Below are 17,662 nucleotides of genomic sequence, written 5' to 3'. Positions count from 1 at the left end.
ATACTTCTAAATTACAATGACAACAAGGTACATGGCAAGAGAAAGGCAGTATCTTTAAAGCCACAATGTTTCAGTAGAATAACAGAAACTTAAGATAGTGTCCAAATAAGAAGTAAACTGAACTGAGACTACAGTCCTTTTCAAACATTCCTTATTATGCATGCTTGAATGCAGGAGCAAAAGAGTACCTAACAGAGTCCTTTACAGATTGCAGCAGTTGGATGTCTACAGTGTTGGACTACAAAACTTATCATTTCCACAGAGCCAGACCAATACTGGCTGAGTTGGCAGGGAATGCATTCCTACACATCTATTATTTATTTATTTATTTCCAGGATTTAGATCCCACCTTTCTCCCACAGTAGGATTCAAGGCAGGTTACAATATATTGAAAAAAGACAGAGCTAAAACATTTATTACAAAAGTTTAAAAATAATTAAATAATACCAACATTAAAATAGATTAAAACAGCATAGTTAAAACAGTAAAAATCATTAAACATGAACATAGAGGGTATGAAGTTGGGGAGGGCAGTACCATGAAAATACATAACTGGAGTCAAATTTTCTTTCCACAATATGGAACTGGGTAGGGAAAACCTCCTTAAAACATTTGTGCTTCCTGTCAAAAACAAAGTTCTGATGAAGCTACAATGACCACAGAACCATGTTTGTTTTTCTATTAGTCCCAAAGATATCTGAGGGGCTGTGCAGACCAGCCATTAAGGCCAGCCTAGGGGCAGAATTGGGGCATGATGTCCAAACGATGCCCGGCCGGACTCTGCCTCCATGGTGGCGTGATGCCACATGGCCCTCCATATGGAGCTGACCCAGCTCCATCGGGGCTAGTCTGAAGGAAGAGGCTCCTCCCTCCTTAACTGTCATCTTTCGGCCTGTGAGGGAGAGAATAGGCTGGCCCAGCATTATCAGGGCTAGCCTGAAGAAAGAGTCTCCTCCCTCTTTAACTGTCATCCTTTGGCCTGTGAGGGAGAGAATAGGCTGGCCTAGCTCCATCGGGACTAGTCTGAAGAAAGAGGCTCCTCTCTCCTTAACTGTCATCTTTCGGCCTGTGAGGGAGAGAATAGGCTGGTCCAGCTCCATCAGGGCTAGCCTGAAGATAGAGGCTCCTCCCTCCATAACTGTCATCCTTCGGCCTGGGAGGGAGTGAATAGGCTGGCCCAGCTCCATCAGGGCTAGCCTGAAGATAGAGGCTCCTACCTCCATAACTGTCATCCTTCGCCTGGGAGGGAGTGAATAGGCTGGCCCAGCTCCATCAGGGGCTAGCCTAAAGATAGAGGCTCCTCCCTCCATAACTGTCAACTTTCAGCCTGGGAGGGAGTGAATAGGCTGGCCCAGGTCCACCAGGGCTAGTCTGAAGAAAGAGGCTCCTCCCTCCATAACTGTCATCCTTCAGCCTGGGAGGGAGTGAATAGCCTGGCCCAGCTCCATGAGGGCTAGCCTGAAGAAAGAGGCTCCTTCTCCTTAACTGTCATCTTTTGGGCTGTGAGGGAGTGAATAGACTGGCCCAGCTCCATCAGGGCTAGCCTGAAGAAAGAGGCTCCTCCCTCCTTAACAATCACCTTTCGGCCTGTGAGGGAGAGAATAGGCTGGCCCAGCTCCATCAGGGCTAGCCTGAAGAAGAAGAGCCCTCCCTCCAGTCCATCTGCCTTGGTCCAGGCTTCAGAGGGAGAGAAGAATGCTGGACCTGATGCCCCCCCCCAACCATTCCCTTCTCCTTTTGTGTCGTGTCTTTTTAGATTGTAAGCCTGAGGGCAGGGAACCGTCTATTATCCCCTCTGTTGTAAGCTGCCTGGATTCCCAGTGATTGGGCGGCATATAAATAAATCCTATAATAATAATAATAATAATAATAATTATTATTATTATTATTAGGTGCGTGGCATCACAGTGCTCCTCTGCTGCTGTGTTTACATAATGCAGTGCAAAAGGAGGGTCTTAAAGCCACAGGGCCACAGTTATCACATCCTTTCCAGGGTGCAAAAAGGAACCACTTTTTGTAGCTTCTTTTTGCACCATGGAAATGCCAGTTCGGGGGAGCAGTGTGCGGTTGCCACAGCCCCGATCCAGTGCAGGTGGAGGTGGCAGCAGGCCACCCCTTAGGGGTAGTCTGCACAGCCTCTGAGAAAGTTTGAATGCTTTTACTTCTATGATCAGTAGTGGCTTATGTGTCTAAGGAGATAAGTACATAATCAGAACGTATTCACACTATACAGTAATAGCAGCTTGATACCACTCTAACTGTCATGACTCTGTCTTGTCTGGTACTTGGAAATTTTCTGCTAAAGAGCTCCTGTGCTCCACTTCCAGGAGGACAAAAGTTCATTCTTTTTCCCAGTCATAAAATTGCAACTGGATTGTGTGCGAGAGCTCTCTGCTTTGTAGACACCAATTGGTCATAGGGCTGTGCCCCATGCCACAAATCTGAGTTGTACATGTGAGTGTGCTTGTTCAAAAGTAGGTACCTGGATACCTCCTTCTACATAGATGCCATAAACTTGGTGTTAGTTGTGAGGGGGCGTCTGTTTGAAAAGGGGGTATCCACCATATGCTGGTGAAACAAAAGATCACAAGTATATATGCAAACCATATGATTCCTTCCAATCTTTCCAGGTTCCATATGGTTTATAAAGAACTTTATCAACCTTGCCCAAAATGTGTAACCATGAATTATGTGACATATGTCATTGGGGTCCCAAATGTCAACCACTTCTAAGACATTCCTTCTTGCTCCTGATACTGGAAAGCTTCCAAAACATGTTTTAGGACAAGATAAAGAAGCCCACCTGCAAAGAAAGAAAGAAAGAAAGAAAGAAAGAAAGAAAGAAAGAAAGAAAGAAAGGTCTCAGACTATTACCTGGGTTACAGCAATACATGAAGAATGCTAAACCTGCAGCAACACTGAAGCAAGCAAGGAAGAACGTTGGGCCTGGAGAAAAAAAGAGAAATAATTTGTTTATTAAAAAAGCAGTGAAACAGTCAAGTTAAATATTCAAATTAATGGATCACTGACTACAGTCTTTGTTACTATGCATGACTACACTGATTCAAATATAACTGGAATAACTATATTTGTTTTTGTGGTTCATGCACTGTGACATATTATTACTATTTCACACAGCAATTATTTTGTATTACAACTATTGATCATGAATACCTTTATTCCTTGCACTATGCAAGGAAAAAGCCCATTCCAAGAAAAAAAAAAAGAAAGAAAATACCAAATAAATCTACCTTGTCATTAAGCTACATGTTATAAGTCTTGCAGCACTTAACACTTTTCTCAATATGTTTTGATGAGCCAAGGCATATTCTCACCAGGGATAAGAAAAATTCATTACATCCCTAGGATAGACACCTTTGGGTATGATTAGGGAGGAATAGGTCAGGGGAAGGTTGCTGGATGCAACCCCAATTTTACATCAAATTAATGTGCTTTATAATAATGCCTGGGGTTTCTTAGAATGGAGAAGGAGCCAAGTATACAGCTTTCAGGAGATGATAACCTCAGCAACCAGCTGTATTTGCATGATACAGCATGAATAAGAAATGTGGCTGCCTTGGTTCCCTCTGGCTTTCTTGCTTTAAAGAGACACAAGAGGCTCCAAAGGAGAACAAGAGTGTGAGGGAGCTCTGCTGGGCAGGTAACTGAAATTTTATTCACAGATCCATTTAAATCTTATCTCTTGCACAGATTTGAAAAACCAGATGCTCTCCAAACATGTTCAGCAGCTGTACAGGTGGACTTAACATGGAGATGGACTTCATATGAATGTGACATTGTCCATGTTAGAAGGCTAATAAAACCTATGCAGATGTTCAAACATGACAGTGCACAACTGGCTTACTAGACCTTGAATCTGCAGCCCCATTGTTGTTAGGGTTTTGGTGATCATGGGCACAGTCCCTTAGGACATTCCACTCAGCAAGCTTAACTGTAACAAACAATACCTGTACAGCACCTGCTTGTTTCAGTGGTGCTTGCACCCTGATTCTACTAAGCTCCTAGAAAATGTAGATTTTATCACATCTGATGATCAGTTCAAACAATCCAGAAATTACTTCTTTTTTTAAAAAAACTTCAATACACTTATATAAATTAATCTTTTTTTAAAAAAGTCAAATTACATGTCCTGAGCAAGCACATTAAATTTAATCTTATGGAAACAAATAACAATTACATGCATTCTACTCCTTGTTAAGCTTACTAGCTAACACTGATTTAGCCAACAAGACTTGATACATATTATTTACCCCTGTCATTTAGAATATATTGCTCCTTCTCAGGGTTTATCCCTGTGGAATCTGAGGTTTCTAGAAACAAAAGCAACACACCAAAGAGTTAGTGTTGTATTCAGGCTTACACACTGAAGCAAATCATGCAAAGTGGAAAGAAAGAAATCACTGCTTTTTCAAAAAATATCATAATATGAAATAATGGCTATTAAACCTTTGCCACACATTATGCTAGTGCTCAAATTAGAAAGGGAAGTTGCGGGGAGGTGGGGCTGCATGGAATTCAGAAGCCTCACTTGCTGACTACCTCCACCCAGAATTTTTGCCAAATCAGTTTGCTCTTTCCAGGAGCTTTCAAAAATTGTAGCTGTGGGCTTTCACAAAAGGTTACTAAGTAGCTGGGATGAGGAGAGAGATGTGGCCTTCAGCTGAAGTGGCTTGATCAAACAAAAGTGATTACTAAAGAAATACAGTGCAATGCAAAAGGTAGAAATAATTACTAAAGAAATAAGAGCTGAACAAAATACAGCAATCTTCTACTTCTTATTATATTTTCATGTAAGCTGACTGTATACACAACCACAGATCCATGGTTTTCAGAAAATAGTTCATCATGTGGATGCAAGAAGGTGGCTTTAAAACACTGCCACTTGGTTCATCAACCAATGAATCCCAGAACATCTGCCAAGGAAGGAACCCAGTATGTATTTGGTGGAGTGGAAAACCAGGAAGAGACCTATATAAGTCATTTGTGTGAGAGAATGTCAATTCAAATTCAGAATCCTTTGTATATGGAAATGAAGGGGCTCTACAGGCCACCACTTTTAGCACTGCATAAGGGCGGTGGCAACTACATGCCAAGGCCCCGATCTTGCCTTTCCTTTGTGCCCCGGAAAGGGTGCCATAGCCGCAGGTGTGTGGCTCTTCCACGCTCCTTCGGCATTGTGTCATGTAGAAGCAGGCAGAGGAGTGCCGTGATACCGTGCGCCGTGTGGTGTCACACTGGACTGGGGGCGGAGTCAGGGCATGCGTCATGTGAACGCCACACCCCGACTCCACCCACAGGCTGGCCTTAATGCCAGTCTTTAGAGCCTCGAGGTCCCTGTACCACAAGGACATAAATCAGACATTAGGAATGCAAATACAAAAAACCAGTGGCAGAACACTTTAGTCTCCCTGAGCATTCCATTTCAGACCTCAGGACAGTGGTCCTTGAACAAAAGAACTACAAACAGAGATTGGAAAGAGAAACAACAAAATTGGAATTTATCCACAGACCACAGTCCAGCAGCAATGGGCTGAACAAAGATAATACAGTGTGCCCACATTAAACACGGCTTTGAGCACACGCGCTCAAACTGCAGGAAGCACAAGGGGCACAAGGGGTGGCACATCCCATTCAGATGAATGGGGTGCACGCCCGTGCCATGCGCACACCGCCGTGCACACGAGCCCCATTTAAATGAATGGGCTTGAGCATAGGCAGAATTCGCCTTACGTGGGGGTGGGGGTGGTGGTGTCCAGAATGGATCCCCGCATAAGGCAAGGGTCCACTGTAGTTTCTTGGCACACTATTCACACTTCAATACTATCTAACCTCCATCCTCATGAGAGCGCCCTTGGCCTGTTCATCACATCCCTCTCTGTTTTCCAAACGTATCCACTCTCCTTACCTGCAGGAAACAGCTTCCTTACTGACTTTGTCCACAAGTGACCACTGTTGAAACTAGACTTGCCACTTCATTTCCACACGCAAAGGATGTTGAATTTGAATTGACATTCTCACACACAAATCACTTATATAGGTCTGTCCCTGCTTTTCACTCCATCAAATGCATCAGAGGAAGTAGACTGAAGTCTATGAAATCTCATGCTGCCAACTTCTTTCTTTCAGTTTACATACTGGAAGATTTGTGTAGGTCAAAAACTCATGGTGTCAAAAGCTACTGACTTTGTGGAGCTTCATGTACCAAAATGGTAATACATGGAATTAGGAGGAATGTTCTGTCATTTCAAGCTGGGCCTAAAAACTATTTAAGTTCTAAAAGGGTTCTCTTTATAAAGGTTGTCATTGTTAAAAAGAGAATGCTCCCCTCCCCTGTACTATTCATTTCTTCTTGATTTGTTTAGCCAGGTTATAGCTAATGGTATTTTCCATGGATTTTTAATGTGCAGTTGTACCTACAGCTCCATTTGTATGCAACTTTCAGCAGAAGTGTTATGCTCCACCTAGCCACATGTAACCTGTTTCTGAATACTGAATGGAAAAGGATTCCCATTCCCACCCACCCCCTTTGAATAGACTTTTAATTCAAAGAGGGTGGGATGTGAAGTAGTGGAGATTATATAGCATGACAAAGATTAATTCAGATGCCAGAAAACAAAGGCCTGTTTTCCTTCATATCAAACAAACACATGTACCATGTAGAGACCTCAAATATTTAGACTCTGAGACTATGCACATCAAGTGCTGAAAATATAAATGCCTGTTTTTGATAGCATTTTGCACATTTTTCAAGCATCCCCCACCCACCCCCCAAAATGCTGCATTTTCACATCAAATCCCCCTCCTATTTCTACCATGCAGGGGTTCAGTTCCATGTTTGAAAATAAAACATAAGTTTTGGAATACTAGGAAGGGCAAAAGCAGTTGGGAGAAGGAGAAAGAGTAACGAACAAGGGAGAGGCTAACTACAGCCTTTTGCCTCTTCCCAATGCAAACTGCCTCTGAAACCCATCAGTGCTTTACAACCTTGGAACTTCAATAGAAGCAGCTGCTATGTAACAAGTACTGTAGATTGTCCCAGCATGCAGTACAAAGTACAGTACAATTCAAAGGCATAGCTGTGTTAGTCTGGGAATTCAATATGCAAAGGAATTTGTAGTACTTTTGGGCCTAACTGGAAGACAGAAATTGGTAGTATGATCTTTCGTGGACTTGCGTCTGAGGAACTAGACTAATGTCTACGACAAGCACATGGTACCAGCTTCTTTCTTTCAGTTAGTCTCAACAGTGCTACTAGACCCTTTTGCATAAAGTATAGTAGAGTTATGTAGCACAAACAACCAAAAGCTTAAAGCTCATATTTTGAAAGAAGCTTTTATGTATCTGCAGCTGAAGGATACTTTTGCCTTTTTATTTAATCATGCTGAACCGCAACTGAACCACAACTACTGCTGAACCACAACTACTTTCCAGTACTAGATGGTTATGGAAATCTGGGAGTAAAAAGAGTTCCGGAAAGTATGCAGGCAGGCTCTTGAAGTCACATGTGCTTGCATTTGGATGATCTAGCAATATGGAAAGCTGCACAAAAGCCATCACAGAATAAATACATCCATCCACTATTGGCTATGGCTTTCCATTAGCAAACTTTGTTAATAATATATTGATTTAATGATTGAAATTAGCTGACACCATCCAGTCCGTGATTTATTTGTACCAGGCCTTCTGTACTAAACATGTAGCCAGCTCCTGTATTAATCTTTTCCATGACACAAAGAAACATGTTAAATGGAAGCAACTGGATATTTTATTATCACCAGAGTCAAAGCTGTTGGCTAATTTTTCCCAATAGTACTGCACTTGGAAGAAATTATATATGTATGTATATATATGCTCAGTCAGTTCCATTAAATTCAAAGAAACTTTATCTGAGGTAAGTGGGTATAGGACTAATAGTGCAATATTTTACAGATTTACTTGGAAGCAATTCAGGGGCAAAACAGACCATCATAATATGTCGGCTTGGGGGCGGCATGAGGGTATTATGCCCAAGCTGGCATCACACTGCCCACCCAACCAGATGGTGAGCAGCGTTGCAAGGCTCTGGTGATGCGTCATTTATGCCGTACACTGCAGGAGCACAGAAATGACCCCGCCACAACAGAAAGGACAGCTTTTTTCTGCCCCCAATAGGAGTGGCATTTTGCTGATTCTTTTGGGACTGGAAAAATGCCAGAGAGGGGCCAGAGTGTGTAGTTGCCGTGGACCTAATATGGTAATCAAAAGGGTGGCATTAAGTTGCCCCTTTAGAGCCATCTGTACTGACTCTCTGTGGACCTTTCTCCTAATAAGTATTTACAAGACTGCAAATCCTAGAGCATCACCAATGTTCCATAAATTGGAGGATAGTAGGTATCATGTTGCCCTCTAGATGTTGCTGGACTGCAAATCTCAGAAGTCCTTGCCAGCAAACCTAATGTCAAGGATTTCTGGGACTTGTCATCTTACAACATACAGAGGGCCACATCATTCCCATCCTGCCATGAATAAAAAACGGCCAGCATCAAGGATACAGTCAATACCTCCAGCAGTGAATTTTAAGAATTTATTTCTGCCTCTAAGAAAGCTTTTGGCTACAACAACAGGCAGCTTTGTGCCCACCAGCTATTTTAGACAACAGCTTGCACAATATCTGACCATGGCCATTTTGACTGGGAGCTTATGGGAATTTTCTTAAAATCCAAAGGGCATCAGGTTGACAACAGAAAAGTCTTGAAAGCTGGTCTAAAGCAGAGGAATCTCCACTCAGGGAGTCCTCCTCACACATTTTATTTTTTAGATGTACACCTATGACTTTTCTGTTTGAAGACTACAGGGCTATATGCCTCCCCTTTCTGCACTGGATTGGGGCTGTAGCAACTGCATGCTGTAGCCCCAATCCGGTGCTTTGCCAGCTCTAAAAGAAACAGCAAAATGCCCCTCCTTTCGGAGCCGGCAAAAAGGCACCACTGCCACAATGGCAACACTTTTTGGCATTCCTTTCGGCATGTGTCGTATGAACACCACTATAAAGCCCCTACATCTCCAAATGTAAATCTATGAATGATATAAATGGATATTTGGAAGTATAAATATAAAACAGGTGTTCCTATAAAAGAGCTGTGATTTACTGCAATGTTAAGCTTACCCTTTTAGCCAAACATCGCTCTGCCATCATAGAATGAGTAGAGTTACCCTCAGCTCACTGGGCAACCTACTATCTCTCTTTTTCTCTCTCACTCACTGCCTGCCTCAAAAGTTGTTGTTCATCTGAATTCCTTGAAGAAAGACCAGGACAATTACTAAAATAAAATTCTAAACACATTGAACAGATTATGATTATTAAAAAGTAATCCTAAATACATTGAGAAGATTTCAATGTTGAAGAAAGAATGTAGAAACATCACTTTTGGGGGCTGTAACTCCCACATTCTAGTTCAGGCCATGCTAGCTGGGGGATTCTGGGAGGTGTAGTCCAAAAAGAAACTTTTTACAGGTGTTGCCAAATCATCTAAGAATTCTGCCATCTATTCAGATCTCATCTATTCTGATCTAAAAAATCAGTTACACAAGCCCCCTAGACTGTAATAACTACTTCCACATAGTACCTACAAAGCAGTGAAAATTAGGAACCAAGGAATTTTTTTTCTTTCACATCCAGCAGTTCAGAGAGTGACCCCATGCTGTTGTGTTTGATGCTGTTTCAGCTAAAATGATATGCCAGGAACTAAGTCTATTTGATTTGAGTTTTATCACAGCCACCACAGGAGAGGGGAATGCCTTTTAAATCAACAGAAGTGAGATAATGCATACATTGAGAGTAATAACACCGCCAGAACCAAATACTGGCAAATTATAAGAAGAGAGGATAGAATAGTCCATCTATGACTCACCTCTGCTACCTGCAGTGTGCTTATTAGAACAATCCTACCTTGAAATCAGAGTGGATTTTCCTTTCTGTGCTGACAAATAACTTGCTGTGAAGTGAAAAATCTGTTGAATACTAATGTTCCTTCCCCCAGATACAGCTCCAAAATGGCATGGGCTGAAAAGCTTATGCTTTTCCTTACCTTATAGAATCATAGAGTTGGAAGAGACCACAGGGGCCATCCAGTCCAACCTCCTGCCATGCAGGAAATCCAAATCAAAGCATCCCTGTGGCCTTAACTGTGGTGAACGCTAATTAGAGGCACTACCATCACAACACTCTGAAAGCATCTTGTGAACTTTCATTAGGAAGGAACCTAGTTGGCTAGGAATAGCTTTACTCTTGCTCAAAGCTATCTTGGGAAAGGCAGAATCAATTCACCTATAAAGGCAGAGAAACTGGGGACAGGGGAATATGTGATGTCACATCCCACACCCACTAACCTGTATGGTTAAGAGATTGGGGCATTTGATTTACACTGGATGGTTTTTCCCAGATCTCAAGCTTTAATTTTAGGTCATAGAATAACAGAATCATAGAGTCTGAAGATACCACAAAGGCCATCCAGCTCCCTACCATGGAGGAATATACAAATCAAAACACTCCCAACAGATGTCCATTCAGCCTTTGTTTAAGAACTTCCAAATGAGGAGACTTCACCACACTCTGAGGCAGCATATTCCAGCTCACTGGAAATGCAATTTCTTTCAGCCTTAGCAAATTTTGTTACTACTGCATCTAGCATGGGGCTGCACAAGTGTCATGGATGTTAACTAGATAGTAGGCACTGATTTCGATGCAATCCTAAGTCAGGGGCTTTCTCTAGGTGCTACCCCTGCAACAGGCCCATCTAGTGAGGACTGTCCCACTGAACCCTGGCTGGCCCTTTCTCTGCTCTCCTTTTGCTGGCAAGCATAGATCTTTTTATTTGAACATGCATTTGATGATTAATCGGTTATGCAGAAGGGTGTGTATATGTTTGTGTGTGTGTGTGTTTTATTAAACAAACATAATAGCAAACAAATTTTATAGATATCTCTAAAACAAAGACAAAAATAGCAAACTAAACTAAACTAAAGTTATATTAAGGGTAGGCAAAGTGTGCAAGATCCTAATGTAGCAGAGGACTGACTACCTACCTGCCTGCCTGCCTTCCAAGCAAGCACACAGCGCACACAAGACCCTGAAGTGGATGAGAACCACCATACAAAGGTAGGTGTAACTCCTCATCTAAATAATTCCCTCCTTAAATTCTGCCTGCCTGCGCCTCCCACCAGAATGGGGGTTATAAAGGAGATATAGAGTATATTCCCACTACATTGCTATAACAATTTGATTCTTCTTTTACTGTCATGGCTCTATTTTGTGGAATCTTGGGGTTTGTACTTTGGTGAAGGATTTAGAATTTTCTGGCATGGCTCAAAATACGCTATTATACCTTTCTGGGAGAGAAACCTACACCCCAGAATATACAACAAATCCAAGAATTCTGTAGGATGAAGCCACTGCAGTTAAAATCCTATCAAACTACAATATGTGTGCAATGTGGATACACCCAAATTCTCCACTGATACCAACAGAGGTGTTTCTTCACTCCTTTCCTAGCCCTGGTAAATTTAGTGGGGAAAACAGCTAATGGAGAGAGATTTTGTCAAATCTCACAAAACTGGTAAAATGCACATCAGCCTTATATCTTAAGATAGTTGCCTTGGTTCAAAAATATTTTATCTAGGTTCAGAAATATTTATCTATACTTTCCCTCAAAGTCAGGCTAAACCTACCAGTGTTTTGTAGCAACAAGTAACTATGCCTTGAGGTGTTAGTTCTGAACTGAACACCCCACAGATGATCTTCAGCAGGCTTACAGTACAGTCCCTTCATGATGTCAAAGTGCTCTGGAGTCTGTGCCCTCTGACATTTTCAAAGCACTTCTGAGCTTCTGCCAGCAGATAGGTTGCTGTTCTTCATTTATTTGTTTCTCTGCTTTGCATGCAACACATGGAAATAATTCCAGGACTGTTCCAATGTTCCCCTGTGTTGAGGTTTGTGATGGGAAGGTACTGGATCCCAAGTAACTAGAGTAGGGGTGGACAAGATGCAGCTCATAAGCCTATACTTCATGTAAACTCCAGCCAGCATGAGCAATAGTTAGTGATTATGGGAGCTATAGCCCAAAGCATCTAGATTATGTCCCTGCTCTAGCCATAGCCCATTCTTTGTGGTTTGCTTAGAACATTTTTCTCACTTAACTTTCTATTAAGTAGTTTGGAGTTACTCAAGACTATGTGTTTAAATATTACCTATTATCAAGAGCCCTTAGATATGAAGAACTGGAAATCAAATTATAATACATTTTTTTAAAGAAATGATTGAAAATATTATGTGTATGAGCAGTAACCAACTGCATTCCTTTTTAAATATTAAAAGAAACAGATGTCTAAAGCATGAAAATACCCAAAACTCCTCCCTTATAGAAAGCAAAGTAGCTGCCATATTTTCTCTGCAATTATCTCAGACACAAACTGAACAGCCTCATTTTGATTTGACAACAGAGACACCAAAATCTCAGAGGACTAGAAACACTCAAAGCTGGACATGAGATATCTTTTCCTAAACAAATCCACCATTTTATTCCTAAACCCATCTTTCATAGCTCATAAAAGGAACTCTATACATTTGTAAAAAGCCAAAAGCTGCTTTATTTCAATAACATCCTATTGGTGTGCAAATGCACCCGCAACAGATACCAATAAACAGTAGGCTTCAAGATCACTCAGGCAGCTTTGAGTATTTCTAAGAAACAGCATGTAGGAAGTTTCACTTAGTTCTTAAAAAGAAGCAAGTCAGAACATATGAAGAGACAACACTGTAACAGAATGATTGGTGTGGGGAAGATGCTATCACCCCAACTTACTTAGAATTTTCCTGCTTGGCAAGTTGTTATACAGCTGTTCGGCATTGATTTGCAAAGCACGGTAAAATTCTTGACACGGTTTGTCACCTTTCTTCTGCAAGTGGGCTATAAGGTTTGACAACCGGCTATGAAGGGAAACTTTGGGACTTCGGAACTACATTGAGAAAAAAACATTGATTAGAGAGACAGAAGAGAAAATGCTGGATTTCAGTACAGCAAACATAATGTTAAGGCAAGTTTTGTCTCACTACTACAGCATATGAAAGAGTACAAAGCTAGCTTTGTAGTTTATTTAAACATACATAGAAACTGAGTATGGGATTCCATAGGGACCATTTATAGTGCTTCACTGACATGACATCATGTTGTTGCCAAAGAGGAATACAGTAAAGGGATTCTCCATTACCTAAGGAAAATCAGAGAGCCAGTATGGTGTAGCCCTTTGAGCAATGGACCAGAACTCTGGAAACCAGGGTTTGAATCCCAATTCAGCCATGTAAACCCACTGGGTGACGTTGGACAAGTAACACACTCTCATCCTCCGAGGATGGCAATGGCCAACCCCCGCTGAAGAAATCTGCCAGGAAAACCCCATGACAGGTTTGCCTTAGGGTCACCATAAATTAGAAAACAACATGAAGGCACACATCAACAACACACTAAAGGAAAAACAAACAGCAGTGTTAATCTGTTATGGGCTTACATTAATAAATAATGAATATATATATTATATATCTTCAGACGTTCAATTCTATACTGAAGAGAAGGTGATGAATGTGGCCCTCCAGATGTTGTCAGACTGCAACTCCCATTAGTCCTAGCCTAGGCTTTCTCTCGGGACATTATCACAAGAGCTGTTCTCCGTGCAGTTTACTTTAGTTAATAAAAATGGAAACATACTGGCTTTCAAGCAGCCATTAATACACTTCTCTGAAATAGCACAACTGTTTCTGCCATCACACTCTCTTCGACTTTCCCCTTAACCCTGCCTTCCTGCACTATATGGGGTGCCTACTGGATTTTTTAATTTTACTTTTATTTTTACTTTTTAATGCAATTCTGGACTTATGCTAATGTAATTTAAGTTTTAAAACTAAAAAAAAGAAATAGGGCAAAAAAATAGCTTGCTTGGGAATAGCAAGGAGGATGGAGGGATAAGGAGAAAGGAGGAGACACTGGCATCATGTAACTGTTAATATCAGAACTGCCTGGCAGCAATATTTCACACCTAAGGACTAATGAGACAGTAGCACAACATGTTTTCATCCTTGTTGATGTGTTTTGCCTGTCAATGAAAAGGGATGCCCTAATCATGCTTCAGAGACAGAGCAGCTATGGGTCGGTGACATCATGCAACAGGCATTACCAAAGGCACTATTTTCCAATTATAACTGCAGTTTAAAAGCCACATGTAGTAATCTCCTCAGTTCCACCACTTTCATAGGCATTTTTCTGGGAACACACATGGGAAGGTCTTCTTGGTGGCTCCTCACAGTTTCTGGAATTCTTTTCCACAGGAGGATAGACTGGCTTTACTCCCTTCCACCAGCAGACCCAGACCTTTTTAGCTGTTAACTGGTTGCTGTAGAAGGGTCTTTTAATGTGGGATGCTGTTCTTTCATTTCCACTGTTATGTTTTAAATATTTTAAAATTAGCATTGTTTTTCTGTGGTTTTAAACTTTTTTATTATAAAAAACATTCTCATTATATTATGTGTTTAGCTTTTTTTAAAAAAATCTGTGAGCTGCCTTGGGTCTTACATTAGCAGAAAGGTGCAATACAAATAAAATAAAATACCTAACATAGTCAATGATGAAGGATTATGAGAGCTGCAGTCCAACAACATCTGAAGGAATATACATTCCTCACCTCTGATTTAGAGGAAAATTAAAAGGAAATTAATGGAAAGTTATTTGTACTAAAAGCAGGCAACAAAGCCCCAAAACGTAGCTTCAGAAAGGACAAGGATGTGTCTGTGCTGCTGCTGATGGTTGCGTGTGTGTTTTAAAACTTATTTTAAAAAGACACAGCCACAAACAGCACCATTAGGCTGGGTTTAAAACTTGTTTTTGCCAAACTCTTATACTCCTCCAGTTGCCGCATCAATCTACTTCTACTTACTGCACCACAGTGCCATAGCAGAGAAAACTTGGTATTTTTTCTCTTGCAAAAAGTGGCTGTGATGATTTCACCTGATGTACCTGTACAGACCAATGGACAGGATCCAACACTGGAGTACCATTGGAAGAACAGCACAATCCAGCAGAAGTGGAAGGAGGGAGGTCTTCCCACAACAGAGCCCCAGACACCTAGGAAACTGCAGCATTATTTCAACTACCTTTTCAGCTTCTTTATTGGTGAGAATTTGGGGATAAACTCTGTTTAGCTGAAGGATGATTTTGTCAACCAGCTGTTCACTCAATCTGCTGTGGCTTGTTAGAAAAACCATGTCCTGCCGTAAACGATCACAGTACGTCTGATCTACAAGAACAGAAAATAACATTTAAAAAACCACAAGTTGGCACAAAGCATAGCTTAAGGTAAGTACTAATTCACTTTCAATACAAAATTATTCACACTTGTGTGTGGCCTCAAACACACGTTGTCATTTTTTAACCAACTTTATATGAAGGCATCCATACCATGGCTGACACTCATGAAATAATAGAATCATACAGAAACATAAATCAACACATATAGAGCATTCATACACTATATTTCATGTGTTCAGAGTACCCACCTTCAATACAAACCCCGCCACTTCCCTGTAAGGCAAAGTTCTTGTTTAATCTATAGGTCATCAGTTAACACTCTTACCTGTGCTGCATTAGATTTCATACCCACACTGGAGATGAGAGGATGCAATGTGATATCTTGAATTTAATGGCTGAAGTGAGATCTAAAGCAGGGATTTCACAGATCAGATTTTTCATTAATATTCTACACTTCCTGATAGTAAGGGCTGTTCAACAGTGCAACACATTCCCTTGGAGAGTGGTGGAGTCTCCCTCCTTGGAGGTCTTTAAGCAGAGGCTGGATGGCCATCTGTCGGGGATGTTTTGATGAGAGTTCCTGCATGGCAGGGGGCTGGACTGGATGGCCCTTGTGGTCTCTTCCAACTCTATGTTTCTATGATTCTACACTAAGTGCACTAGGTTTTTCATGGTAAACCAATAGGATTGTATGTATAAGCGTAAGAAAGGGATTAATGCACATATGTGGCCAGGCTTTCTCTGTTGAATTCAGAATAGGAATCTGGCAGAGCCAGGCATTTGCTAGGCCTGGGATGAGAACCATGGATGGGCATCACACGTTCTATGAACCATATGTGGCCCTAAACCACTTTTGTGGTGCCTACAGCAAAAACAAATCCACAACAATATGCACTCCCCCACCCTTTCTTTTAAAAAAAAGACAAGTGCAGGGAATCAGGAGGATGGGATGTCATCTGGTCTTTTGCATCAGGTAGCAAAACATATTGGGCCAGCCCTACATACCCTATAGACCTCAAAATATTCCCCTGTCCTGGCAACAAGTATCATCTAGTAAAACAGAGGTTAAATTTGTTGTTGTTGTTGTTGTTGTGTGCTTTCAAGCTGTTTCCAACATATGCTGACCTTAAGGCAACCCTATCATGGAGTTTTCTGAGAATGAGAGTGTGTGACTCACCCGAGTTCATCCAGCAGGTCTGGATGGCCAAACAGGGGATCGAACTCTGATGTCTAGAGTCATAGTCTAATGCTCAAACCACTACACCATGCTAGCTTTCTAGTATTTAAGTGACCATACTCAAACAGATTACAAAATAACTAATAAGCAAAAATGCTTCTCAGAGACTGATTCTTGTTCTCTGAATAGAAGCAATGGGGGTGGTGAAGACCATAGTGGGTGGGAAAGAATTAAAATGCTGGCCCTTTCCTTCCTGCCACCTGTCTAATATTTAAAAAACCAAAAATAGACATGCCAACTTTACTCCTGGGCCTGTTTAGAAGATGACTCTAAAAAAAAAAGATATAATTTCAGAAATATGGTCATGGGCCCCATTCCCACTTACAGATAAATAGGTGTGTGATCCGAATCAATGGCTCGATTGGACAGCGGAGTGTGGTTCCCACTACATTTGCCCCAATCACATTTTTCCTTCCAAAATAATCTCATTTCACCTGATCACATTTTTCTCTCCAAAATAATCCACTTGTTCAGGCATGAAGGACAAATTTATATCAATTCTGATCTGCATGTGTACACTTGTGCAGATTTGATTTATTGAAAAAGAAGCAGAAAAAATCAGTGTCAAAAAGATGCGGGTTAAATGGGTCTAGTACATGGCCCCCCCTCTCAGAATTGCTTCAGTAATTCGGATTAAGTGGGAACCAGGGCTGTTTGAACTGGTTCAAACTGATTTACGATCTGGTTTAAAAGGTAGTGGGAATGAGGCCATGGACTAAATATAATTACTAGACTCAGTTAAAGTAGACCCACTGGAATGAATGGGACTCGTTAAGGCAATACTCATGTGCCACTCATGTAATGGTTTACACACATACATCAGTTAACAAAGCTTCTGACAAAGAAGCACCTTTTTACGAAGTCTTTTTTATGACTGTGCAGACCCCCTTTTCCTCCTCCTTATCTGTTTAGCTCAAAGGACTTTTTTTTAGCAGCATCCACACTGAGAGGATTTCGGGGGCGGGGGCTGAAGAAACACAAGACTTTCTGTGCCAGGTTGCAGCAGTCTACCTGTAGTAAACAATGCAAAAAGGCTTGAGCTGGTCCTACTGTTAATGTGCCTGCCTATCTA

At 41.3% G+C, this 17,662-nt stretch overlaps 1 protein-coding gene across 3 annotated transcripts in view; it reads right to left on the bottom strand.

Annotated features, from left to right (window-relative positions):
- The window catches only part of LOC149321475 (caspase recruitment domain-containing protein 19-like), a 39,908-nt gene that overhangs the window by 2,626 nt on the left and 19,620 nt on the right, over positions 1-17,662 (bottom strand). For 2 of the 3 annotated variants that reach the window (XM_089498209.1, XM_089498272.1), the window contains exons 2-5: positions 15,200-15,342; positions 12,861-13,014; positions 4,272-4,331; positions 2,875-2,946 (exon numbers count right to left, since the gene is read on the bottom strand). In XM_089498209.1, the coding sequence (XP_089354335.1) occupies positions 2,875-2,946; positions 4,272-4,331; positions 12,861-13,014; positions 15,200-15,342 (429 nt within the window). The remainder of the gene's footprint in view (positions 1-2,874; positions 2,947-4,271; positions 4,332-12,860; positions 13,015-15,199; positions 15,343-17,662) is intronic. The other variant, XM_089498344.1, reaches the window with a different exon arrangement.

This window comes from Sceloporus occidentalis, unplaced genomic scaffold, assembly GCF_023333645.1.
Source record: "Sceloporus occidentalis isolate IW3139 unplaced genomic scaffold, rSceOcc1.0.p SCAF_1, whole genome shotgun sequence".
Lineage (NCBI taxonomy): Eukaryota > Metazoa > Chordata > Lepidosauria > Squamata > Phrynosomatidae > Sceloporus > Sceloporus occidentalis.
This window is presented reverse-complemented; position numbering and strand designations above follow the sequence as displayed.